Raw genomic sequence first — 14327 nt, 5'->3', positions numbered from 1 at the left:
CTCCAGCCTGGCAACAGAGTGAGAGTCTGTCTCAAAAAAAAAAAAAAGAAAGAAAGAAAGAAAGAAGGAAAGAAAAAGAAAAACTTCATTGGAAAGTAGGGAAAACTACCAACATTTAAATGAAGACAAAAATAAGAAAAGTTCAGACATAAAGTATAGGCTCTTGGTTTAAGCAGAAATGGTGTTCTTTTGGTGGCTTGCAGTTAGTAAGCTATATTTGTACTTTGTGTCAGTTCAGATTTCTGGAGTCTGTTTCAGAACTGGCTTCATTTTCCATACTATTAGGAGTTGGGAGTTCCTTTGAAAAAGAAACCAGAAAATTTAAGAAAAACACAAATTGCAACTTTGAAATTTTACCATTAAGGACGATATCTTAAAGTAAGAATTATGTCTTAGAAAGCAGAAGTGAGAATAAAAACTTTTGTTACTGTTATTAAATAATAGTCTATCAAGTGTAGAAAGCAAATAAATTTAATCTTTCATTTTCAATTAATCTTTAATATTTCAGAAGTATATCATCATTGCCTAACATGCTATTTTACACACAATAGATATATAATCAATGTTTATTGACTTAAAAATCTTTGGTTTAGCCAGATAAATTTGTAATATTTTATGAACTAGTTAACCCTGAGTCATGAATTTACCTATTTTTTTTTTTTTTTTTTTTTTCTGGATACAGAGTCTTGCTTTGTCGCCCAGGCTGGAGTGCAATGGCGCAATCTTGGCTCACTGCAACCTCCATCTCCCAGGCTCAAGTGATTCTCCTGCCTCAGCCTCCCGAGTAGCTAGGATTACAGGTGCCCGCCACTATGCCTGACTAATTTTTGTATTTTTAGTAGAGATGGGGTTTTACCGTGTTGGCCAGGCTGGTCTTGAATTCCTGACCTCAGGTAATCCACCTGCCTCGGCCTCCCAAAGTGCTGGAATTACAGGCACGAGCTTCTGTGCCCACCATTTTTTTTTTTGAGACGGAGTTTCACTCTTTTTGCACAGGCTGGAGTGCAGTGGTGCGATCTCAGCTCACTGCTACCTCTGCCTCCCAGGTTCAAGAGATTCTCTTGCCTCAGCCTCCTGAGTAGCTGGGATTACAGGCACCCGCCACCATGCCCGGCTAATTTTTGTATTTTTAGTGAAGACGGGGTTTCACCATGTTGGCCAGGCTGGTCTCGAACTCTTGACCTCAGGTGATCTACCCACCTTGACCTCCCAAAGTGTTGGGATTACAGGTGTGAGCCACCATGCCCGGCCAGATTTACCTACATTTTTATAAGATTTAACATTTTTTGAGAGAGAAGAGTCCTGCTATGTTGCCCAGGCTGGAGTACAGTAGCTATTCACAGGTATGACTGTTGCACACTACAGTGTCGAACTTCTGGGCTCTAGTGATCTTCCCACCTCAGCCTTCCAAGTAGCTGGGACTACAGGCACGTACTACTGAGTACAGTGTATTTTTATAAGATTTTAAAAAGGATTACACATTCTAAATTATGACATCCACATTCCATTTACTTTTGTGTGGAATTATAAGGTGATATTTTAAATGATGGGAATGAACAACTTGACATGTGTATCAGTAACCTCTAAACATCTATTTCAAACATCTAGTAACCGAAAGTCATTATCCTTCAGCTCTTATACTAAGAACTTCCATACATTAGAGCAATATACACATTCAAAGTGAACTAGTTCAATTTGACAAGTAAATAATTTTTTTTTTTTTGAGACGGAGTTTTGCTCTTGTGCCCGAGCTGGAGTGCAATGGCGCGATCTCGGCTCACTGTAACCTCCACCTCCTGGGTTCAAGTGATCCTTCTGCCTCAGCCTCCTGAGTAGCTAGGATTACAGGCATGCGCCACCACGCCCAGCTAATTTTTGCATTTTTAGTAGAGACGGGGTTTCACCGTGTTAGCCAGGATGGTCTCGATCTCCTGATCTGCCCGCCTCAGCCTCCCAAAGTGCTGGGATTACAAGCATAAGCCACCATGCCCAGTCAATAATTTTTCTATGTTTAGGTAAATTTGAAAAATATACATCATTACTACCACATTCATCCTAGTTAGAATCTCATTTATATTTATTCCACTATGTTTATGATTTGGTAACTAATTTGAAAGCATTATATTATCAAAAGTGTATCAGATTAGCTCCCTCAACTCACTATATCTATTAACAGTTCTGAAGAAATAGGCACTGGCTTTAAATATGGCCTGTTCCAGTTTGTGAACCGTTGTAGGCAAGTAAAGTTGTTGGGCAAAGAGGTGACCTGTAGGATGACTGAAGGTAAACTGTCACTACTGTATACAAAGAAGAAAAATAAGATGTAGGAAGAGATCCGTTATAATAACATATGACATATCCTATCTAAGTTTTTCATATATTTCAGAACTGTAAAACCAAAAGTATGTAATTTTTTCTAAGATGTATAAATGATTTACTTTTAATAATAAATATTTCTTGATTTATAATGTAAATAAAATTAAACAAATATGGGTTACTCGAATTAAAAAAATGGCACGTGTAAATGAGCATTTTAGTACAAATAATTAAAATGTATTTATATTATATATAAATCTGCACAATGGAAGATACTACTAAAATGTTGCTCTACAGCACATCACCCTAGACAAAATAGAATTCTAGAATTCTCTTTAAAAAAAAAAAATCACTGAGAATTAGATGATGACTGTGAAATAGGTTCTCCCATTACAATACTACTTCTGTCATTCAAAGTTCTGACCACAGTTGTAGCTGGCGACTGAAGCACTTTACGAGAAAGCCTCATTCTTCCATCGGCTGGGTCACGTCCAAAGTATTTCACCTGTGTTAAAGAAACAGATCTTCCTTTAAAGTTACGGCACATTGAGTGACATCTAAACTAATAGACATTTAAATTTACGTGGTCCAAATAAGGCAATGATTTGTTTTTACTTGTTCACTGAAAGCATAGTTCAGTGCTAAGTGGAGGTATACACTTAATATATATAAGTAGTCATTATAAAAAAGAGACAGGAGCAGTTAGTTGTTCAACTATAATCTGCTGCTGAACTCATCTGTGCCTTTTTATTCTCACCAGGCCAAGTCCTTATACTGGGGGAACAGTCACAGGCATAGTGTATGATTCTAGACAAGGGCTTTTGAGCCTAATTGTGTTATATACTATATAGGATTATGCTTAGGTCACTTGGATTTTCACTACTGCTCAAAGGACCATCACATTAGTGTTTATTTGGCTTCACCTTGGAAAACGAAAGTCAGGGGCAAATGCGGAAGGTTTAAAGTTCCTTCTGATGTGAAAACTTGGATTTTCACTACCGCTCAAAGGACCATCACATTAGTGTTTATTTGGCTTCACCTTGGAAAATGAAAGTCAGGGGCAAATGCGGAAGGTTTAAAGTTCCTTCTGATGTGAAAACAACAACAACAACAACAACAACAACAATAAACCAAAAAATCCACCTTATACAGAGGTACTATATCTTAGCACTCATCTTCCCCTGGAGGCTACCTGGACAATAAGACTACAGATTGGGAATAAACCAGAAGCCTTAGTTACTCAGGTCATGGGTTATTAGCGTAAGTGAAAGAGAATGTGGTGGAGCTCAAAAAAACAGACTGGCAATGACTTCTTTCATCCACTCATAAAGGACTACAAAGAAAGGGCCAATTTTTTTATACGAATTCTAGGCCTGAATAACATGGCTCTTACCAAGCTCAAAAACTTTAAGTAGTGGAGAAACAAAGTCTCACCTCCTCAAAGATGACATTCAAAGACTTCAACAAGTTACCTTATCAGAGTTCTTATGTCAGTCTCCAAATCATGGAGTCTGCATAGCTAACGCTAACATGCTCATGTATTTTTTAAATGAACTAAGGGTGACTACCATTTTGGCCAAGTTGCAAGCTCCTTGAGAGAAAGAATTGTGTCTTAAATCCTTAATGAGTCTGTTCAAGCAATTCTAAGATTAAAAATGAAGTACTGCATATAAATAAAAAACATCATAGATGGTGACTCTTCTTTCAACTTTTTGAAAAAAATAATGGAAGCTTCAAGAACAATTTACAACTTTAAGGCTAAAAGGTGGAATACAAGTACCTGAATTTCTTGGCCAACTTCTAATCCTAGGGCAGTAGGATGTTTAATCTGAAAAAACAAAAAAAAACATGTTAATCTATTAGTTGTTGTACATAATTACGTAGTGTCCATTGAAGTACACATTTTTTCCTCAAGCTTTATTCGTTTTTCTGATTAAAAAAATCAGTTAGGGGCCAGGCACGGTGGCTCAAGCCTGTAATTCCAGCACTTTGGGAGGCCGAGGCGGGCGGATAAGGAGGTCAGGAGATTGAGACCATACTGGCTAACACGGTGAAACCCCATCTCCACTAAAAATGCAAAAAATTAGCCGGGCGTGGTGGCACGCGCTTGTAGTCCCAGCTACTCAGGAGGCTGAGGCAGGAGAATGGCGTGAACCCGGGAGGCGGAGCTTGCAGTGAGCCGAGATCGCGCCATTGCACTTCAGCCTGAGTGTCAGAGCGAGAATCCGTCTCAAAAAAAAAACAAAAAAAAAATCAGTTAGCCTGGCATGGTGGCTCACGGCTGTAATCCCAGCACTTTGGGAGGCCGGGGCAGGCAGATCACTTGAGCTCAGGAGTTGGAAACGAGTCTGACCAACATGGTGAAACCCTGTCTCTACTAAAAATACAAAAACTAGCTGGGTGTCGTGGCACACGCCTGTAGTCCCAGCTACTCGGGAGGCTGAGGCAGGAGAATTGCCTGAATCTGGGAGGCAGAGGTTGCAGTGAGCTGAGGTTGTGCCACTGCATTCCAGCCTGGGTGACAGAGTGAGACTCTGTCTCAAAAAAAAAAAAAAAAAAAAAAAAAAATCAGTTAATTATAAAGATTTAAAATATAGATGTATTAAGAACATAAAAATTATCCAAAACAGGCCGGGTACAGTGGCTCACACCTGTAGTCCCAGAACTTTGGGAGGCCGAGGTGGAAGGACTGCTTAAACCAGACTGGGCAACAAGAAGAAACCTCACCTCTACAAAAAATCCAAAAAAATTAGCCAGGTGTAGCAGTTTTTGCCTGGGGTCCCAGCTTCTCCAGAGGCTAAGGTGGGAGAATCACTTGAGCCTGGGAGGCTGAGGCTGCAGTGAGCTGTGATCGTGCCACTATACTCCAGCCTGGGTGACAGAGCAAGACCCTGTCTCAAAACCCTCTCAAGTTGTAGATAACTACTGCTAACATTCCAATGAGTATCCCTTCAGATGTCTATTTAGTGTATGTGTACTGCATTTATAAAAATGGACCCTCTGTGCTTACTGTATATCTTAAGGACATCTTTTTTTTTTTTTTTTTGAGATGGAGTCTCGCGCTGTCATCCAGGCTGGAGTACAGTAGCATGATCTCAGCTCACTGCAACCTCCTCCTCCTAGGTTCAAGAGATTCTCCTGCCTCAGCTGGGATTACAGGTGCACGCCATCATGCCCAGCTAATTTTTTGTATGTTTTGTATGTTTAGTAGACACGGGGGTTTGCCATGTTGGCCATGCTGATCTCAAACTCCTGATCTAAAGTGATCCATCCACCTTGGCCTCCCAAAGTGCTGGGCTTACAGGCGCGAGCCACTGCACCTGGCCCAAGGACATCTTTTCATATCAATAAATTAAGCATACCATTAAGTTTCAAACTATATAGTTTTAAACAATCACCTAAAGACAATAATTTGTTTTAAATTCCAGTGTTGCCAATGTTAATGATTGATGAATATAGGAGAAAGATACATGAGGGTTTAGTGTATTATTCTTTCAACTTTTTTGTACATTAAAAACTTTTCAAAATAAAAAGGTGAAAAAAAAATAAGTTGCAGTGTAGCACAGATCATGAATTCATCTACTCTAATTATCCTCTCCAAACAAAACCCTACAATGTCTAGGTCCGTAGACGTTTACCAAACACCCTCTAAAAAGTTTGTCCCAATTCACACTCCCATCAACAGTGTATGAAAATGTCCATCTTTTCTCTTATACACACTGAGAATTTTAAACTATCTGAAAGTTAAAACTTTTGCATTTCAAAAATTGCTGTTGATATTAAATATCCTGGCTTTTTATAAAAATAATTTGTTCATGTTCTTTACTTATTTTTCTATTGATATTCATCATTCTTACTGATTGATAAAAGCCCTTTGTAAATTAAGCTTCTGTTGTATGTTATAAGCATTTTTCCTTTAGATTGCTGATTATCTGTTAACCTTATTGAAATTTTTGCCATATAATTAAAAAATTATGGGGTCAAATTTGATAAATTTATTTACTTTTTTGGCTTTGATATCATGTTGAGGAGTTCTCCACTACTAATCGTATTAAAACATCCAATTTTCTTCTAGTAAACCCTCCTGCCCCAACAAGATTATCTTTTCCCACCACCACCTTTTTTAAAAAAGCACATTTAGCTCTTTGATCCAGACAGGATTTAGGTATAAAAATGAATAGAGATCCTGTTTTAAGACAACCAGCTGTACCAATATAATTTATTACATAATCTTTATTCACTGTCTATAATACAACTTGTAGCATATATTATAATCCCATGTATATTATTTCTGGTTTTTGTTTTCTTGTTGCATGGATTATCTATTTCTGGGCCGGTAATATACTATTTTATTGTCTATGGGGTAATATACTATTTTATTGTCTATGGCTTTATAATATATTTTAATATATCGTAAAACAGACACTTTTTTTTTTTGAGACAAAGTCTCACTCTGTCACCAGGCTGGAGTGCAGTGGCACAATCTCGGCTCACTGCCCTCCGCCTCCCGGGTTCAAGCAATTCTCCTTCCTCAGCCTCCCGAGTCGCTGAGACTACATGCACACGCCGCCATGCCCAGCTAATTTTTGTATTTTTAGTAGACACTGGGTTTCACCATGTTCGTCAGGATGGTCTCCATCTCTTGACCTTGTGATCCACTGGCCTCGGCCTTCCAAAGTGCTGGGATTACAGGCATAAGCCACCCTGCCCAGCCAATTTTTCTTAATGCTAAACAATGTAAAACTTTTTGCCAGCAGCATCTCTGCCACTTGTTTTCTCTGTTTAGGCTAGTAGTAGGCAAAGTGTATAATTCTTACCAACCTAGGTAATTTCAATACGGTGTTTTAAGGCAGTTATAAAAATAATAACAATAACATCTGTCTTTTTACCTTTCGTTGATCAAGTTGTGTGTTATGAAGCAGTACTGCAGTCATATTTGGATATAATTTTACCATTACACCAGTATCTCTACAAAAAAATAAATAATAAGCCTGGTTAAAATAATAAGTATCTGTATATCCATTGACAAATAAAACATTATGTTTTCATATGAGGAAAAAGTAAAAAATGAAAAGAAACCCATTCTAGCACATTTTAGAACTATAAAAAGTACACTTTTCAACTGAAAACATACCCTGTAAATAAATATATGTGAATCAAAGAATGAAGAAAAGATAAAAAACATGCAATAAAAAAGCTTTTAGAGCCAGGTGCGGTGGCTCACACCTGTAATCCCAGCACTTTGGGAGGCCGAGGCGGGCAGATCACAAGGTCAAGAGATCAAGACCATCCTGGCCAACATGGTGAAACCCCGTCACTACTAAAAATACAAAAATTAGCTGGGCGTGGTGGCGCGCACCTGTAATCCCAGCTACTCAGGAGGGTGAGGCAGAAGAATTGTTTGAACCCGAGAGGTGGAGGTTGCAGTGAGCCGAGATCCTGCCACTGCACTCCAACCTGGCGACAGAGCGAGACTCCGCCTCAACAAAAAAAACTTTTAGAATATATGTTTTTCTGTATTTCTCTTCATAAATTTCCAAAACCATTTTTTTTTTTTTTTGCCACCCAGGCTGGAGTGCAGTGGTGCCATCTGGGCTCACTGAAACCTCCACCTCCCAGGTTCAAGCCATTCTCATGCCTTAGCCTCCCAAGCAGCTGGGATTACAGGCATGTGCCACCATGACCAGCTAATTTTTGTATATTTAGTAGAGACGGGGTTTCACGAAGTTGGCCAGGCTGATCTCGATTTTCCAAAAATTTTCGAAATGACATTAAATATTTTAAAAATAGTATAGAATATCATATGATTAACCTGTAAGGTAAGGATTTAAGGAAGGTGGTCAGGTAAAATGGGATACTTATTTCATTTAAAAACTAATCTTCCCTTTTTTCTCTAGTCCATGAAAATACGCCATCCCATTTCTTATTTTTCACCTGCAATATTAAACAAATTATCTCATTGCCTTTTATTTTATTTCAAATAGCTTTGAACATTTTTGCTACATTTGATAATTTCTTTTTTCTTAAAAAAGGGATTTTCTTATCCTAAAAAAACAGGCTCTTTTAGCTGGCCAAAAAAAATGCTTTGAGATTGAAATTGGCTTTTTTTTTTTGAGATGGAGTCTTGCTCTGTCACCCAGGCTGGAGTGCAGTGGTGCGATCTCATCTCACTGCAACCTCTGCCTCCCAGGTTCAAGCAATTCTCCTGCCTCACCCTCCTGAGAAGCTGGGATTACAGGCATGCACCACCATGCCCGGCTAACTTTTGTATTTTTAGTATAGATGGGGTTTCACCATGTTAGTCAGGCTGGTCTCGAACCCCCCACTTCGTGATCCACCAGCCTTGGCCTCCCAAAGTGCTGGGATTACAGGCATGAGCCACTGTGCCTGGCTGAAATTGGATTTAAAAATATGTGCCAATTAAGCATTCAGATATGTTTAAAATAAGCCATCAAAAGAAAAAAAAAAAGAAGGAAATATTGCTAAGTCTATTTTGGGCCTATTTAATATTTACTGGGAAAATTAATTTGGGGTTTTGCCAATTACTAGTAGAAAATTTGGTTGAAGAATTCAGTTGGCTGGGTGCGGTGGCTCATGCCTGTAATCCCAGCACTTTGGGAGGCCAAGGGGGGTGGCGAATCACAAGGTCAGGAGTTCAAGACCAGCCTCACCAACACGGTGAAACTCATCTCTACTAAAAATACAAAAATTAGCCGGGTGTGGTGCCGGGCGCCTGTAGTCCCAGCTACCGGGGAGGCTGAGGCAGGAGAATGGTGTGAACCCAGGAGGCGGAGCTTGCAGTGAGCCGAGATCGCATCACTGCACTTCAGCCTGGGTGACAGAGCGAGACTCTGTCCCCCAAAAAAAAAAAATTCAGTTAAGAGAACCTATCATAATTAAAACCACAGAACTGTTACTGAAATTTTATAAAATGATATCGAAAATAAAATATACTATACCTTAAAAAGTAATGATTACATGGCAATTGGCATGTAATCTAAACACCTTATGATTTCAAAGTAAATAAAGTAAATGTAAAATTAAATTGGGATTATAATAGGAATCTGTTAACCAAAACAGGGCTGGGCACAGTGGCTCATGCCTGTAATCCTGGCACTTTGGGAGGCTAAGGCGGGAGGATGGCTTGAGGCCAGGAGTTTAAGACCAACCTGGGCAACATAGTGAGACCATGTCTTTACAAAAAAATAAAAAAATCAGCCACGTGGGGTGGTGTTTGCTTGTAGTCCTAAATACTCAGGAGGCTGAGGTGGGAGAATTGCTTGATCCCAGGAGTTCAAGGCAGCTGTGAGGTACGATGGCACCACTGCATCCCACTGTGGGTGGCAGGGTGAGACCCTGTCTCTAAAGAAATAAAGGAAAAAGCTCAGCATAGTATATTACTTGATATTACCTGATTTCAGTTATTGTGGCGGTATACACTGCTCCAAATTCTAATTGCTGCTCCTGCTGTAAGTGCAAAATAAGCCATAAGATTCATAAAGAAAACATCAACAAAAAGTAGAAAAAACAAATATAGCTATATGATACATAATTAATATGATCTATACTTACATCATCCTTGCAGATTTCAGTAATGAAGTCTCTTGCCTCATGCATAGCACTGGGTGTTGGTGCAAATACAGAAAATGTTTCTTCATCCACCTGACTAATAGTTACACCTTTTAAAAACATAATGTAACATATTAAAGTTAACTTGGCTGGGTATAGTGGATCACATTTGTAATCCCAGCACTCTGGAGGGCTGAGGTGGGAGGATCACTTGAGCTCAGGCGTTCAAGGCCAGCCTGGGCAACATAGGGAAAGCCTGTTACTACAAAAAATAAATTAAAAAATTAGCTGGACCTGGTAGCATGTGCCCAACTACATGGGAATCACAGTCGGGAGGACCACTTGAGCCCAGGGGTCAAGGCTGGAGTTAGCAGTGATTGTGTACTGCACTCCAGTCTGGGTGACAGAGCAAGACCCCATCTCAAAAAAAAAAAAAAAGTTAACTTGCTCATTCCAGTGGAAACTACTCTTAAAAATAGATGTGAGAACAGGAGGGACCTATTAGTAGCTGGGTGGAGTTATGCTGTATTTAATCATTACTTTAGGAGTGAAGGAATTCATTCATCAACAAATACACTCTGCATACTTGCTAGGTACCTGGCATTATACTAGGTAGGCCCTGGGGATACAATGGTGAGCCAATATGCTTGACTTCTTGAAATTTACCATCTGGTGAAATCAAATATATCTATACAAATTTTGGAGAGTCTGGTTCTGCTCTCTTAATTACGAGTAGAAACTATAATAGAACCCTTTCCTTACCTTTTTTCTTTCTCCCGCTTACTCTTAGGAGGGGTGAATAAATGAATAAGGGACAAAATCACATCAGTTTCTCAATGTTAGCAAATGGCTAAGGTGACTCTGCTTCTCACTCTCTTGCAATAACCTCAAACCTTGAAGTACGAGGTAATTCAAATATTGCTTCAGGAAAAATAAATTAAAGCATATTATTTTTTTGTATACTCTTTAAATAAAAGAGTATAAATAAAACTAAGTGAAAGTATCAGAATAAAAAGAAATAACTAAGTAATAATTCCTCTAAAGTTAAAAACTAAAAATTATTCTAGATGTTCAACTATAAAATGTTGCAAAAAAGTCCTGATGAATTATTTGTAATCCTTCTTGAATATTGTTAAGAATGACCATTTGCTAATTTTTTAATAGGCACACAGAAAACTCACAGTCAAGACATGTCATATCCTTTTCTCCTGGTCTTTCTCTCATTTCTCAAATAAATATATATTTAAAGCAACATACTAGAGATGAAATAGCAAACTTTCACGGTCTAGCATTTAATTAAAAAACCCCAAACTTCATACAACTCTTACCTGTTTCAGCCTGAAGTTTTTTTAAGTTATATCCACCTGGTCCAACAAATTTTGCTCGTTTTGATAATGGAACCTGAACAGTTTCTGGAATGTAATACAGACAAATATATAAACAATTCAACTACATACATGAACCTAAAACATGCCATGGTCACTTGAGATTTTTTTTTTTTGACCTAGACATATATAAAAATATTTTACTATAAAACAGAAAAGTAGATGATTAAAATTACTGAAAACTGTTAAAGAATATTCCCTAAAATTTAAAGCATTTTAAGTACAAAAGTATTTTAAATATTTTTGTTTTGTGCACTGGGTAAAAACAATGTAAAAGCAGTAATATTCGTTCATATATTAATGTTTATCTTACCATGATCACTAAAAAAAAATTTTTTTTTTTTTTTTGAGACAGAGTCTTGCTCTGTCGCCCAGGCTGGAGTACAGTGGCGTGATCTTGGCTCACTGCAAGCTCCGCCTCCCGGGTTCATGCCATTCTCCTGCCTCAGCCTCCTGAGTAGCTGGGACTACAGGCGCCCACCACCACACCCGGCTAATTTTTTGTATTTTTTAGTAGAGACAGGGTTTCACCGTGTTAGCCAGGATGGTCTCGATCTCCTGACCTCGTGATCCACCTGCCTTGGCCTCCCAAAGTGCTGGGATTACAGGCGTGAGCTACCGCGCCCGGCCGATCACTAAAATTTTAATGTATTACCTACAACAGGTCCATTTTCTTTTCTAGATGCTCGAGGTTTTGAAATAGTTTTGTTCATGATCTGTAATATCTCCTTTTTTGCCACTAGAAGAGAAAAACACAAAAATTATAACTACATAAAACAAGTATGATCTGAAATACTGCACTCTTAGTTTTTATGGTATACAATCTAAACCCTCTAGCTTAATAATTGAAGCTTTCCACATCCCTATTACCTTGAAAATTCACTCATATTCTCTTCTCCATAAATCCTACCTTAAAGAGAGTTGCTTAATTTGTAAAAATTGAAATTTCACTGGTAACCCATTTTGATGTTTATTCATGCGTCCCAAAAACTTAGTTCTTCTTCTTTTTTTAAAATAGATATGGGATCTCACTACATTGCCCAGGCTGGTCTTGAACTCCTGGGGCTCAAGCAATCTTCCTGCCTTGGCCTCCTAAAGTGCTAGGATGAGCCACCATGCCATGCCTGGCTACTTAGTATTTTTTTTTTTTTTGAGACAGTTTCCCTCTGCGGGCCGGGCGCGGTGGCTCACACTTGTAATCCCAGCACTTTGGGAGGTCGAGGCGGGCGGATCACGAGGTCAGGAGATCGAGACCACGGTGAAACCCCGTCTCTACTAAAAATACAAAAAAAAAAAAAAACAAAAAAACATCTTTCGGCCGGGCGCGGTGGCTCAAGCCTGTCATCCCAGCACTTTGAGAGGCCGAGGCGGGCGGATCACGAGGTCAGGAGATCGAGACAGTTTCCCTCTGTCACCCAGGCTGGCGTGCAATGGCGTGATCTCGGCTCACTGTAACCTCTGCCTCCTGGGCTCAAGCAATTCTCTTGTCTCAGCCTCCTGAGTAGCTGGGATTACAGGTATGCACCACCACGCCTGGCTAATTTTTGTACTTTTAGTAGAGACAGGGTTTCCCCATGTTGGCCAGGCTGGTCTCGAACTCCTGACCTGAAGTGATCTGCCTGCCTCGGCCTCTCAAAGTGCTGGGATTACAGACGTGCCCCAACACACCTGGCCAGTACTTGATCTAAGTTATATGAAATTCCACTTTTTAAAGCAATATTTTATAATAAGCCTAATGAGAACTGTAGTTCCCATTAGCAAAGTGGAAAAGAATGAAAGGAGAATCACGCACACTAGCTCACCTGAAGCTTGTTGAATAGCCTCCATTACAATTTTTATTGGTATTCCAGGTAATTTAATATCAGCCTAATATGGAAAAGTCAAACAATTATATAAATATTGACTCATGGCATTATTTAAATGTTACAAAAATGAAACAAAATGGGTTTTAAAAATACCTGTAATGCAGTTATTCCTTTATTAGTGCCAGCTATTTTGAAGTCCATGTCACCATTGTAATCTTCAATTCCCTTCAGGAATTTAAAAAGTTATGACACAGTTTTAAACAAAACCAAAAGTCAACATATTCACTGTAGAAACATTTCAAAAAACAGCTTTAGAAGTAAACCATATCCTAAGTCCAAACACAAAGCAATGTTTTCTACATTAACTACCACTTCCAATTTGTGACTTTTTAAGCTACAATTATTTTCACCAGAAACATCATTTTATTTTTAGATCATTCCTTTCCCTCATAAATGCCTGAGAATGAATTTATGATCATCCAAAAGTGAGCCATTATGAACACTTACACTGTGTATTACTGCAATACTTAAGGATAACTATTACTATTTTTTTAAAGTAATTTTTATTTATTTTATTTTATTATTTTATTTTATTATTTTGAGACAGAGTCTTGCTCTGTTGCCCAGGCTGGAGTGCAGTGGCACGATCTTGGTGCACTGCAACCTCTGCCTCCCGGGCTCAAGCAATTCTGCCTCAGCCTGCCAAGTAGATGGCATTACAGGTATGTGACACCATGCCCGGACTAATTTTTGTATTTTTAGTAGAGATGGAGTTTTGCCACATCAGCCATACTGGTCTCGAACTCCTGACTTCCCAAAGTGCTGGGATTACAGACATGAGTCACTGTGCCTGGCCTATTACTATTAATATAATACCTATTTTAAATTCATATCCTATAGATACAAGGTGAACATGCAGAGGAGGAAGGGAAGAACAAGTACCTGTTCTTCAAATACCAGCACTCTTCTAACCATATGCTACGTGCAAAGTACATACAGTCTTCACCATTATTTGTTTTTATCTTTTAATTTTTATTTATTTATTTTTAGTCTTCCTTATTAAATATTTGAAACTGGGAATATACTTGCCAAAATATCTGTCAGCAAACGATAATCTTCTATTTCACCCTTCTCAGGATCGGTTTTGGTGACCAATCCTACTGCCACGCCTGCAACAGGAGATGAAATTGGAACCCCTATAATTGGGAAAAAGAACTTCTGTGGGTAATGTGTACATGAGCCTAAAACAAAT

At 38.7% G+C, this 14327-nt stretch overlaps 1 protein-coding gene across 2 annotated transcripts in view; it reads right to left on the bottom strand.

Moving 5' to 3' along the window:
- Positions 1 to 2531: 2531 nt before the first annotated feature.
- PNPT1 (polyribonucleotide nucleotidyltransferase 1) overlaps positions 2532 to 14327 on the bottom strand; it is a 57903-nt gene continuing 46107 nt past the window's right edge. For both annotated transcript variants that reach the window (XM_055240599.2, XM_055240601.2), the window contains exons 19-28: positions 14165 to 14271; positions 13229 to 13300; positions 13073 to 13136; positions 11926 to 12009; positions 11214 to 11297; positions 9889 to 9995; positions 9728 to 9783; positions 7206 to 7284; positions 4097 to 4144; positions 2532 to 2821 (exon numbers count right to left, since the gene is read on the bottom strand). In XM_055240599.2, the coding sequence (XP_055096574.1) occupies positions 2666 to 2821; positions 4097 to 4144; positions 7206 to 7284; positions 9728 to 9783; positions 9889 to 9995; positions 11214 to 11297; positions 11926 to 12009; positions 13073 to 13136; positions 13229 to 13300; positions 14165 to 14271 (857 nt within the window). In that variant the 3' untranslated portion in view covers positions 2532 to 2665. The remainder of the gene's footprint in view (positions 2822 to 4096; positions 4145 to 7205; positions 7285 to 9727; positions 9784 to 9888; positions 9996 to 11213; positions 11298 to 11925; positions 12010 to 13072; positions 13137 to 13228; positions 13301 to 14164; positions 14272 to 14327) is intronic.

The sequence above is a fragment of the Symphalangus syndactylus genome, chromosome 14 (assembly GCF_028878055.3).
Source record: "Symphalangus syndactylus isolate Jambi chromosome 14, NHGRI_mSymSyn1-v2.1_pri, whole genome shotgun sequence".
Lineage (NCBI taxonomy): Eukaryota > Metazoa > Chordata > Mammalia > Primates > Hylobatidae > Symphalangus > Symphalangus syndactylus.
Note: the sequence above shows the minus strand (reverse complement) of the source record. Positions and strands in the feature narration are given on the sequence as shown.